This window comes from Eschrichtius robustus, chromosome 11 (genome assembly GCF_028021215.1).
Source record: "Eschrichtius robustus isolate mEscRob2 chromosome 11, mEscRob2.pri, whole genome shotgun sequence".
In the NCBI taxonomy this organism is placed as follows: Eukaryota; Metazoa; Chordata; class Mammalia; order Artiodactyla; family Eschrichtiidae; genus Eschrichtius; species Eschrichtius robustus.
In genome coordinates, this window is record NC_090834.1 from 43,097,506 (window position 1) to 43,109,698 (window position 12,193).

At 36.3% G+C, this 12,193-nt stretch overlaps 1 protein-coding gene across 11 annotated transcripts in view; it reads right to left on the reverse strand.

The window, feature by feature from the left end:
• CEP295 (centrosomal protein 295) overlaps positions 1-12,193 on the reverse strand; it is a 48,352-nt gene that overhangs the window by 19,485 nt on the left and 16,674 nt on the right. For 9 of the 11 annotated variants that reach the window (XM_068555679.1, XM_068555685.1, XM_068555680.1 and 6 more), the window contains 8 exons: positions 10,156-10,296; positions 7,539-7,722; positions 7,158-7,325; positions 5,420-5,641; positions 3,059-3,151; positions 2,802-2,905; positions 539-676; positions 26-123 (listed from right to left, as the gene is read on the reverse strand). In XM_068555679.1, coding sequence (XP_068411780.1) covers positions 26-123; positions 539-676; positions 2,802-2,905; positions 3,059-3,151; positions 5,420-5,641; positions 7,158-7,325; positions 7,539-7,722; positions 10,156-10,296 — 1,148 coding nt within the window. Of the gene's footprint in view, positions 1-25; positions 124-538; positions 693-2,801; positions 2,906-3,058; positions 3,152-5,419; positions 5,642-7,157; positions 7,326-7,538; positions 7,723-10,155; positions 10,297-12,193 lie in introns of those variants that run through there. The other 2 variants (XM_068555688.1, XM_068555689.1) reach the window with 2 other exon arrangements.

Sequence of the window (12,193 nt, forward strand, 5' to 3'; positions counted from 1 at the left end):
ATATAAATTGTACCCTAGCTAATACCTGTTTTGCTGTAAGAGCTGTTGTTGATAGTTACGAATCATCTGCCTGTGATTATCTTCATCAGAACTTATGGTGCATGATGCTGGTGCAGTGCCAACCTAATAAAAGACAAAGCTACTAACTAAAAGGCAAATCCAGAAATAAGTACTAAAGTACTTTACGTAAACTGACGTTCTATAATTGTAAACTTCCATATAGCTTTATTTTTTATAAAAGAGACTGCCATTTCCATTGTTAAGAAATGAAGTAATCTACCGCTCTCCTTTAGTGTCAAGCCCAAGAGCTCAACATACACGTTACATACAAGTCATGGTCACATATATTAGCACCCTCTAGAAACTGAAAGATGAAAGTCATTAGGTTTGTATAAAGTTATTTTTACATATACATTATTTTTTTAAAAAATTATCAAATACAAATTAGAAATGCACTTTACTTTTCTGAATGCTAAGATTGCCCACGCTTCTTTATCCCCCAACAATCTACGTAGGGATGAGATTTCCTGCATCGTACCCCAGTCTGTTGAGTTTTTTTTCTTTTTTCTTCTTCCAGCTGAGCTCTGAAGCAATCAGTTTCTAATCTTAACTTCTGTTGTTCAATTTGTTCAAGTAATTCCAACTGTTTTTGCTTCTGTTCTTCTATTTCCATTATCTAAATAACAAAAATACTATTGATTTATTAACAACAAACTCATGCCAAAGAAAAGTTTATATGCATTACAATGAAAAGAAACAGGTCTCATCACCAAGAGTACCAATTATCCAAGAAGAAAGTGGTGACGTTTTATCTGTTATTGCCACTGCCAGAGGGAGGAAGGAAGCAAGAGACAGGAAAATGGGAAAGGAGGAAAAGGGAGAGAAGTAAAAATAAACATATTAACTATTTGTATTTCCTGGGAGCACAGGGAAACCTTGATCACCACTGAAGCACCACCTCCAGAGAAGTAGCAAATTCTGTGTTCACATCTTTAATTTTACCTTGTTCTCAGTAAGAATAATGCCTAAGAAATTAAATATTGAGAACGCTCACAACACTTTGATTTCTTAGGCATACTCATAAAAGGGTGCAGTTATCTACAAGCTAAATAAAAGTACAGTGAGCAACATTCAGTCTTTACTGTCAGGCATTAAAGAGATGGAAAATAATGGCAGAGTGAAGACAAATAAACTCAAAATTATACCAACATACACACACACATAAACCCAAGAACTAAAAACATGTGTTAAAGTAACTGTAAGATTCATGAGGACAGGGACTAGTCTGTCTGGTTGCCTGTTAAATCCAACACCTAGTAGCCCTTGAAACATATATAAGAAACATATACTGAATAAACAGAAAAGGGAATGTATGTGAAGTTTTATTAAGAGGAATACGTCTACTAGAGATAATGAAGAATGATCTTGTTTTCAAAATTAAAAATGTCTCAATATGATATTACCTATTCTTAATCAGGCAATAGTGGCTACGGCTTAGTTCCTGTCTTCACCTTCCTTTCCTTCACTCATAGGAGCCACGGAATTTAAACCATTTACAGTTTTGTAGTAACTCTAGAACTGCACTATCAATATAGTAGTCACTAGCTACATGTGACTATTAAAATTTAAATCAACCCAAAACAAATAAAATTTACAATTCAGTTTCTCAGTTGCACTACTCATACTTCAAGTATTCAATAGCCCATGTAGGTAGCAGTTACCATACTGAACATAGATATGGAACATTTGCATTACTGTAGAATATCTATTGGACAATACTGCTTTAGAATATTGATTAGAAAGCATTTATCTGAGACGAAATACTGGCTCATAGAATTGTCATCCCTCAGCTGCATTTTTATAAAAACTATGACTATAAACTGACTGGCTTAGTAACAATTAGCCTCTTTCGAGGTAATCTGTGTTAAGAAAATCTTTCATTAAAGTAGAAGGGACAAATATTACAGTTACAGAAGTTGAATTTAAAATTTTTCTTTGAAATACAGTTTTTCAAAAAAACTTTTGGGATTACAAAGCCCAGATCAATGTTTAATATTATGACAGGGACTCATTTATTCAACAAATATTTATTGAGTACTTACTATGTATAAAGCATTGTACAAGAAACTATGTAGGATAAATTGACTTTTTAAAAAAGACAGTCTCGGACTTCCCTGGTGGTCCAGTGGCTAAGACTCCATGCGTCCACTACAGGGGGCACGGGTTGATCCCTGGCCGGGGAAGTTCCACATGCCCATGGTGAGGCAAAAAAAAAAAAAAAAAAAAAAAAAAAAGACAGTCTCTGCCTTTAAAAAACTGATAAATATTATAGGGAAGATAAGATACATACCAGAGTATAAAATACAAAGCAGAATGCAATAAGGGTCAAATGAGCAGTACAAGTAAAGATGAAGTACCTTCTATCAAATGAATGTGTAAGACAAGGCAGAAGAAATGGTATCAAAAGTAGCCAGATGTTAAGACAAATTTTACTGGTCAAATAAAACTATAGTACATAGGGGGAAGAAAGAAACCTTTAAAAATAAAAATTTCAGGGACTTCCCTGGTGGTCCAGTGGTTAAGACTCCGCACTCCCAATGCAGGGGGCCTGAGTTCGATCCCTGCTTAGGGAACTAAGATCCCACTTACCTCAACTAAGCCTGAGCACTGCAACTACTGAGCCTGCGTACTCTAGGGCCTGCTCGCCACAACTAGAGAAGCCCACGCGCCACAACGAAGACCCAGTGCAGCCAAAATAAATTAAAAAATAAAAATAAAATAAAATAAAAATTTCAAATTACCTGTTTCTGCCTTGCTGCCATTCTAATTCTGGCTGCTTCTTCCTGAGGATGAAGTAGAACTGAACTCTGAGCTACAGCTGTGATAGGCTGAGTCTCTTTCATTTCTAAGAGAATCCCCAAAGCAATAATTAGTTTCAATAATTTAGAATTTGATACCACCGTAAAGTCTTTTGTTCATTTATTACATGTAATTTTATTAGGAAAAAGATGTGAAGAATCAAGCAAGTTTAATTTGAGAATATGATAAAAAGAAATACCTTGTTCCTTTTCAGAGTCTGTATTGAATGAAAGTGGTTTATCTTCACTAGTAAGTGGTCCAGAGTCAACTGTTAGCGTGTCACTTTCAACAACTGTAATAGATACATCATTATGAACATATTATCGCTGTCAAACTTAAATCTGACAAATGTAACAAAAATCTACATTCAGATTGACACTGGTCCACCTGAATGTCTTATTTAGTTAAGATCCAGCCACCTTCCAGAGACCACATATTTTATCCAATAAATTCTAGCCTAATACAAAAAGACCTAAGACTAAAATTATAAACAAAAAAGAAAAAACGAAGGAGAACTGACTTAAAAGGTAGGCTGACAGAGTTTCAAACACAATGGGACAGCATAAAAAGAGCAGAGTAAGCAAGGCACCAACGTGTAAAAAGAGAAGAAATTTAAATGTATCTTTCACATACTTAGTTATTAGGATTTTTATTATTTATGAATCCAGAGCAGAGAAGGAAGTTAAAGCAGTATACTTTGATCACATCAGGGTAGCCAGAAACTGAACGGAGCATTCAGTCACCTCATTCGTTCAGCACCTACTTATGTGCTGTATGCACATTTACCACGGTCAACAAGAAAAGGCCTCAAAGGAGGTAGGTGGGGGACAGAACATTATATAATTATCCTAGAAAAAAATTATAAAATTAGAAACGGTGCTAAGTACTATATAAGAAAAAAGGGGGCTTATACAATAGAGTATTTCAGAGGAATCTGAATTAGACTAGGAACTCAGATGAGATTTCTCTTAGGAAATGGCATTTAAGTGGACATTTGAAAGGTAAGGAGGAATCAAACAGGTAAAGAGTGTGGGGATGTACAGGAGACCTTTCCAGATAGATCAACAGGTATTAAGACCCTGTGAGGAGTGAAAAACTTGGCTCAGACAAGGGGAAGAATGAAGCCAGATGAGGCTAGAGAAAGCCTACTCACACAGGGCCTTGTCCAAAATAACTTGGTTATGGATTAAAGATGAAAGTGTCCCTTTGTATTAAATGCCAACACCATACTCTCTCTCCTTCTTCTCACTCCTTTTTACTGCCTTTGCTGCTTGCCCCTTCTCTAGCCATCTTCTAAATGATGCAGTCCCTTCAGATGGTCTTATAAGCCCTTTTCTCACTGAATTCTTTCCCCTAAAGAATTCTTCCATGCCCATGTGCTTGAATATCATATGTATATCTGACTTCCAAACTTACCTCTCTTTGCTTTAGGCTAGTCAATTAATTCAACAAATATTAACTGAGCACCTTTTATGTATAAGGCACTAGTCTAGGCTCTGGGGGTACAGCAATGAACAAAATCAAGCCCTATATTCCAGGACTGGAGGGTGAGGAAGGTGGAGAGGGGCAGGTGTCAAGACAAGAAGCAAATAAGCAAGAAGGTAAATTTATGGTCCATCAGATGTTAAGAGCTATGGAGTAGAGGTGATAGGGAGTGAAGATTATGGGGGTGGGGGAAGGCACAGAAGTTTGTTGTTTTATATAGAGTGGTTTGAGAAGGCATTACTGAGAAAGCAGTATCTGAGCAAATATCTGAAGGAAGTGAGACAGTGAACCATAAAAATATCCAAGAGCATTCCTCCCTCCCCCAACCAAGACCAGCACTTGCAAAGACCACATGATTCGTATTTGCTGTGTTGGAAAAATAGCCAGGAAGCCAGTGCCTACAGTGCAGCGGTTGGGGAGAAAATGAAGTCAGAGAGAGAAGTAGTGGGGAGGGGTGTGTGTGCAGATCCTGTAAAGCTTTGATGCCACTGTAAGCAAAATGGTTTTCCTGAGGGAAATGGGTAGTTGTTGGAGGGCTTCTCCCAGAGGAATGATAAGCTGATGTGTTTTAACAGGATGTCTCTGGAAACAGATTATTGCAGGAAGGTGCAAAAGCTGTGGATGGAAGACCAGTTAGGAGGCCACCAGCTAATACAGGCAAGAATCTAGAGAATGAACATCACTTAAACTAGGATAGTAGGTGGTGAGGAACAGCTGGACTCTGGATATATTTTGAGGGTAGGACCGACAGGATTTGATGATGGTTTGGATGTAGGATATAGAAGAGCAGAACCAGAAAGACAAGCTTTTTGGCTTAAGCAAGAGAATTTTTTGCCACTTACTGAAATATGTAAGATTATATATATATATATAAAATTCTACTACACTTAAAGTGCTCTGGAAGGAGATTCACTAAGGTTTCTAACATTTATTGCCTTTAAGTGGCAGCATTATGGGCTTTAAAATATTTTCTTCCTTTTGACCTCTATTCTTCGATTTTTCAGAAATGAGCATATTTTTGAACAGCTTAGAAAGGGTTTATGTGCTATAAAATGAGATGACTGGAGAGAACTACCTTGTTTCTGCCCAGAAGATACTGTTCTGTCTTCACTCACAGTTGCTCCTGATTCAACTGTCAGGGCTTTACTTTCAGTTTCACTAACAGTTGTCTTCATTTCGCTTTCATCCTCAGACATGGATTTAATTGTCCAGAGAGATTTTTGGTTTCGGATCTTATTTAATAATTTTTTAAAAAGAATTTTTGAAGGAATCTGGTGGGTCTTCATTGCCAAGGGAACTAAAAGTAAAGAAAAGAAAAAAAACCTTATTCAGCACCTATTACAAACCAGGTAAATTATTCTATCTTTATACTTAGTCACTATAACAACCACTGGTTAAAACAAAAACACAACTTTATTTTCCTCAATATTTATAATTTAACACAATTTTATAACCAGGAATAATTTTTTCAACTTAAATTTAAATAAGGACACCAAAATTCAACTATAGTTCACCCTTGAACAACATGCACTTGAACTGCACAGGTCCACTTATTTGAGGATTTTTTTCAATAAATACATACTACAGGACTGCATGATCCAGGGTTGGCTGAATCTGCAGATGTGGAACACTGGATGCAGAGGGCCGACTCTAAGTTATATGCAGATTTTTCGACTGCGTGGAGGGTCGGCGACCCTAACCCCTTGCTGTTCATGGGTCAACTGTATTTTTCAACAATAGACAGCAACATAAATTTCAAGCGTAAAAATGTATCAGGAAGATGTTTATTCCACTTGCTAAATGAGGATAGAATGCGTATCTCTTAATCTGTGTGTAAGACTAGCATTCAAAATATGTGCTGTAAGGGTCACAAGAAAATAAAAGATTCTGCAGAGGCCAGAAATGAAGTTTCAAGGGGAATTCATGGCAATTGAGCCCTAAACCCATCTTCTGAAGTTTATGCCAAACCACAGGAAGCTTATACTTTGTTTGGACAGCAGTGTGGGCACAGGAGACAGGGATAAAGCTTAGAGCCCTCACCCAAGGAGTCTACGAGGAGACCCACATAAAATTGGAACCCCAAGGACTACCTATCCACAGTATAGGGTGAAGATGAGAAGAAAGCCTGAGTGGTTTTGAACAAAGGCGATACTCATAGGTATGGGGAGAAAAGAAGTCAAAAGGAAGAGGACTTGGTCTCTAAGAAGATGTGGAGTAAGAGACACCTTTATCTTTTTAGAGGTACCTCTCATGTCTCTGGTTTGGATTACTGCAGACTGTGGTATCATCACTAACATGAGGAAGGCAGGAAGACAAGGTTTCAGTAGGCAAGAGAAGATGATAAATTTATTGTCAGACACCAAGTTCTAAGTACCTGTGCAACAACCAAGTGAAAAAATTCAGAATGGTGGAGATAGAGATGAAGTTTAGAAAAGAGACCAAAGTTTGTGCTGATCATCATTATACATGAAGTGCCTAGCAGTAATTAATACGGTAGGATTTCTGGTGATTTGATCAAAGTCTTAAAAAAAAAAAAAAAAAAAAAAGCTGACCTTTCAAATGAATTCAAAATTGATCATCTAACTTAACCTAAAAATCTTTAGACTGTATATTCATATAAATAAAATAACATTCCTCCTATGTATATGAAAAGGATCTTTAGTGATGGAAATCTGAAGTTTCCTCCTCCTATCACTCCCATGAGTATTAGTCACTGTTTGCACTTAAATGAGACCAGACTTTCCTAACTGTTGGCAAATGATTAGCATTTTTTTCCTATAAAATACTGCAATATTCAGCTCAGAAGTTTTTACCGTCTGCTTCACTAGAACATATTGTTTCAGCTTCTGTCACTGGAATGTTTTCAGTCTCCCCTGAAATTTCTTGTTCCATTGAAAGGTCCAGTTCTTCATCTTGGATCTGATCAGTCACAGTGGGCAGAGGCTCTGGTTCAAGGTGCAAAATCAGGTTTCCTTTCATCTCTCAATAAAGAAATAGAGACATGTTTCCATTCCAAAATGACTAAGAAGAACTTGAGCATAAAATTTTAAAGACCATCATAGTTTAAAGTCTAAAATATGAGAGCCTCTTTCAAACTGAGAACTCATTTCAAAATAAAAACTGCTTCAAGACAAATGTATTTTCCCACCAAAACCTTTCAAAGCATTGTTGAAAGTTTACTGAAAATATCTTACTCCTGTCTGCATTGTACATGTCTTCAAAGGCAAATTCTAGCTCTCTCTGCCAATCATCTTTCATTTCACTGCGTTTGTATGGAAGTTCAACTAGTTGTGGTGGCATCCGTGCTACCATCTGTCTCCTGCGTGCCAGGTCCTCTTGTTGTAGCTGTTTGAGTTCTTTCATTAGTTTCTCCTGATTCTTCAAGAATAAAGAGAATTAATTAACAATTGAGTAACACACTTTGGACAGTGGATAGTAACATGAATAGTGAGGGAAGAGTGGAGAAATCATGAAGACAGGGACTCTAGTACCCTCCCCTTCTCTACCATTTGTTCAAACACAAAGACACTAATTAAGAGTCGGCCCTCCATACCCGCGGTTCCTCCACGTCCGCAGATTCAACCAACCATGGACCATGCAATACCACAGTATTTACTATGGGAAAATATGTGGGTATAAGTGGACCCATACAGTGCCAGGGTCAACCGTATGATGTCAGTAAGTACTATGAGAAGACGGCTTTGGTTAGGCCACAGAGCTTCAAAGTGTCTGCCAGGCACAGGTCTTCTTCCTCAGGACAGTCACGAAGCTACATTCTAACTAAGCTGCCACCGCTCCTGCACTGTACTTTGTTCCAGCCCTCCACACAGCCAGCAGCAGTCACCAGTCTCAGGTGAGCACCAAGACCCAGCCAGGGTAACTGTGGCTTAACAGATATTTCTTGTTACTCCACACTCTTATGAGTCCTCAAGATTAAAGGGGATTTGTACATATCTCTTTTAAGTTTAAAGAGTCTGGCGAATATGAAAGTTTAAGCACAATGTTTTAGTGAAGTTATCTAACTTAATTTTGGTGGTGGAGGATAAGGAGGCGGGGATAAGGGAAGACCTCTCACCCCCAGGATGAGGAGTTAGCCAGATATGAGTGGGTGAAGGAGGAGGAGTACAAGTAAGAAATAACAACTCCAGCACAGAATTATGCAGATGAAGGCATGGGCAGTCAGGGAGAGTACAATGTTCATTATAGATAGGGTATGGAGGGCAGGGATGGTTAAGGAAAAAAGGTAAAGTTGGAGAGGCACGTAGAGGCCAAATACAACACACTATAGCAGGAAGTAAGATCCCAGGGCACAATAGGGTCTGCAGCAAAAAGGTTCAAACAGGGGAAAGGAAATCCTCTGTATGTATTGCAGACCATTCTTGTGTAAGAGACACAGTCTAGAAAAAGGTAGAGAGCCTATATAACAAAGTTTTTGTTAAGTGATTACACACTACTTATTTGTAAATATTTTGTCATTTGGAGATGAGTTTTTTTTGCCCGACCTTGAAAAGAATCAAATTATGAACAAATTCATTTTTTATATTAAGATTCAAACCATATCATTAAATTAACTTCAAAGTTATTTGAATAAGCCTACTATTTCTGGCTCACTGAAAGTGTGGAATATTATTCTACTTGAATTATTTATAACAACTACTATGACCACTGACACTGTGAGCTTATGAAATTCTAGGCACAATTCTAAGGGCTTTACTAAACTCATTTAACCCTCATAAAACAGATGATGAAACAGAACTCGGAGAGGCTAGGTAACTTGCCTGTAATCAAATAGCTACATAGTGAAGAAGAGAGGAAAATCCAGGAAGACTGACCACGGAGTCCACTTTCTTAACCACTAAACACTTCTGATTTATGGAAGAATGTGCTCTGTTTACCAACTGCTTTTTTCATATGTTTTTTTTTTCCCTATAGGTTTAAATCTTAGATGAAAATTATGGGTAATAATTCAGACATTCAGTTATTTTACATTCAGTAAGTAAGTGAATGTAAAATAACTGAATGTCTGAATTATTACCCATAATTTTCATCTTTTAGTTTTTATGAACTAGGAGTAAGTTATGATAATCATAACTTACCCCTAGTTTATAAAAACTAAAAATTTAAGGGAGAAGGTCATAATTCAGTTCAAACCATACAAAAGAATTTTAAGGCATTTAATTCCCATAGATGTACTTAAAAACTCATTCTTCAGATGAATGTTTGAAACATCTAAATGCATTAGTCAAATTCAGACTTCTAAAAAGATGAACCATTTTTATGCTGTTTCAAGAATAAGCACTGAACAATAAGCAAGACAGATGTAAAGCTGTGACTACAAAGCCAGTTTGCACGATACATATTTTACAGCTCTGCAACAAAGTCAAAGCTCCTTGACAGCAAGGATCATGATTCTACCTCTGAATCAATATTCTGCAAAGCCAACAAGTGCTTTGCTCAATAAATATTTAATGAATCGAATCTTAAAATTTGCAAAGCACAAATACAATTCAAATAATTAAATTAGAAAAGTGATTAATTTCTTCTTGGGCTATTTTTAGACTGATTAAAATATTAAACTTTTAATGCATTCATCAGTGAAAATTTTAGAAGAGAAATGAGAACAGCTTCACCCAACCTGAATTTGAAACAGGAGGTAAAAGCAAGCTGGGAAGCTTGAAATGACACAAATCAGAGAGAATATTTTCCCATTCTTCACAACTATGTCCTCTAAGCCTGTTCACTATCAGTTAAGTTTTACAGTGCCATCGCTAAGGCCATCAGTAGTGGTCACAGCCAGAATTTAATTCTTACTTGAGCCAAATGGATCTTTTTCATTGCTTGGAAACCCCGTGCATGTGCCTTCTCACACTGCTCCATTCTCTCTTCTGCTGCTTGTTTCTGTAGTTCTTCCAATCTTTTAGCCTCTTCTTTAGCAGCCAAATGAGGATCTGGCTAGCAGTCAATCAGTAACATTTTAGATAATTAAGTAAAGTGTGAAACAAAGTGATAACTAAAAAACAAAACAACCTTAAAATCATGTTTTTCTACTTATATCGAATTAAATGATAACAAGCTATAGTTTGAAATGCCCACAATTATCAACAGCACGTACGTATGAAAAAAGTCAAATTGTTAGTGTAAAGTTTTACAAGTTGTTCATTTTACAGCAGAGTACACTATACTCATCCAAATACATTCTTCCATCATTTTTTAAAGAAATTCTATTAAAACAACAGTGTTGAAAGGTAAACACCTGCAAAGCTAGTAGTTAAGAAACCACAAACATTGAAGGTCATGTAAGCCATTTGGGGAAGCACTAAGATTTGTCTTTGGTTTTTAGCCAAAATGTGCAGCTAGGCTTCAGCTTCAGGAAAGCCAAATCACCAGAACACTTACTTTAATATAATTTCTGGCTTCCTAGAACTTGTGCATAATCAATGATCATGTGGTTGCACAGTGAGCCATCATCTCATTGACATAACAATAATATCAAATGTGGGAGGACACACAACGTGTATTATACATAAACATTCACTTTCAAGTATAGGTAACCATTCCAAATACAACTTTAAGTAAAACTCATATATTTTATATGTTGATAATTAGTCAAGTGAAACAATAATGACCATGAAAGCTGTAAACTATATATCTAAAATTATTTATAACTCTCAGTGAGATAAATAGGTAAAGAGACAGTTAACGTATTCAGAAAGAGTAGGAACTTCCCTGGTGGTCCAGTGGTTAAAGATTCCACATTTCCACTGCAGGGGGTGTGAGTTCGAACTCTGGTTGGGGAATTAAGATCCCCACATGCCGCTGGGTGCGGCCAAAAAAAAAAAAAAAAAAAAAGAGTGCACTGGCCAAACAAGTGTATGAAAAATATTAAATCCCTTTGGAGCTAATAAATATTTATGCAAATCTAAATAAACACAGGTCAGATTGCATTAACGCATAACATTAAATAAAATAATCTTTAGGAACAACATTTCATTTCATTTAGGCCATGAGGTTTTCAAGAAAAAAGTTATTTGAGAATTCTTCACATCATGTGGGGGGTGAACTAAAAGCAGAATGTCAATTTTGGTAAACCAAACTTTGAAGGGAAGGAAAAACTTCAAAACATACAATGTGTATAATAAACATGTTCATTCCAGATATAATGAGGTATATAAAGAATATCAAGTAAATAAAGGGTTAGAGAAAAATTAGGTACCCCAAACAAGTTTTAATCTGACTGCCCAATGTCAAAACAAGATTTTACAAGAATGTCTTAGAAAGACAATCCCTTAAAAATTTATGTCAATACAATTAAAACTTTAAACAAAAATCTGGTTGAAATAATAGTTAGATTCCATTTTTAGCAGTTGAACTCAAAAGATATGTGAAATTTGCAAAAACCGTGAATCCCAAGCAAAAAATTCTTTTTAGAAAACATGTCTCTGAAAATCTTTTCCATGAACTGTAATCTGCAGTGCACAAAACAATGTGATTATTAAATATGCTACTTCTGCATCTTCTACATCAGACTTATCTTAAGTATGACAGCATTGTAAATTGAATTTAAGTGTTTCTGCTGGTCTGCTGACATTTCTGGGTCTCACAACAAACAATATAATGGACCTGATTGGAAAAATATTTCTAGGATGAAAAATCCATTTTAACAAGTGCTGTGCTAACTGTTGCTGACAAAGGAACAAACAGGATGAGGGGCACGAGTAATTCAGAACTTTCAAGCATACGAAGTTTTGTTTAATTGTGTGTATAGAACGTAAATGTAGCATAAAACAAAATTTAGAGAATAACTGGCTCTAAGTAGGAATACAGCAGGTCAATTTCATCATTCTTCTTC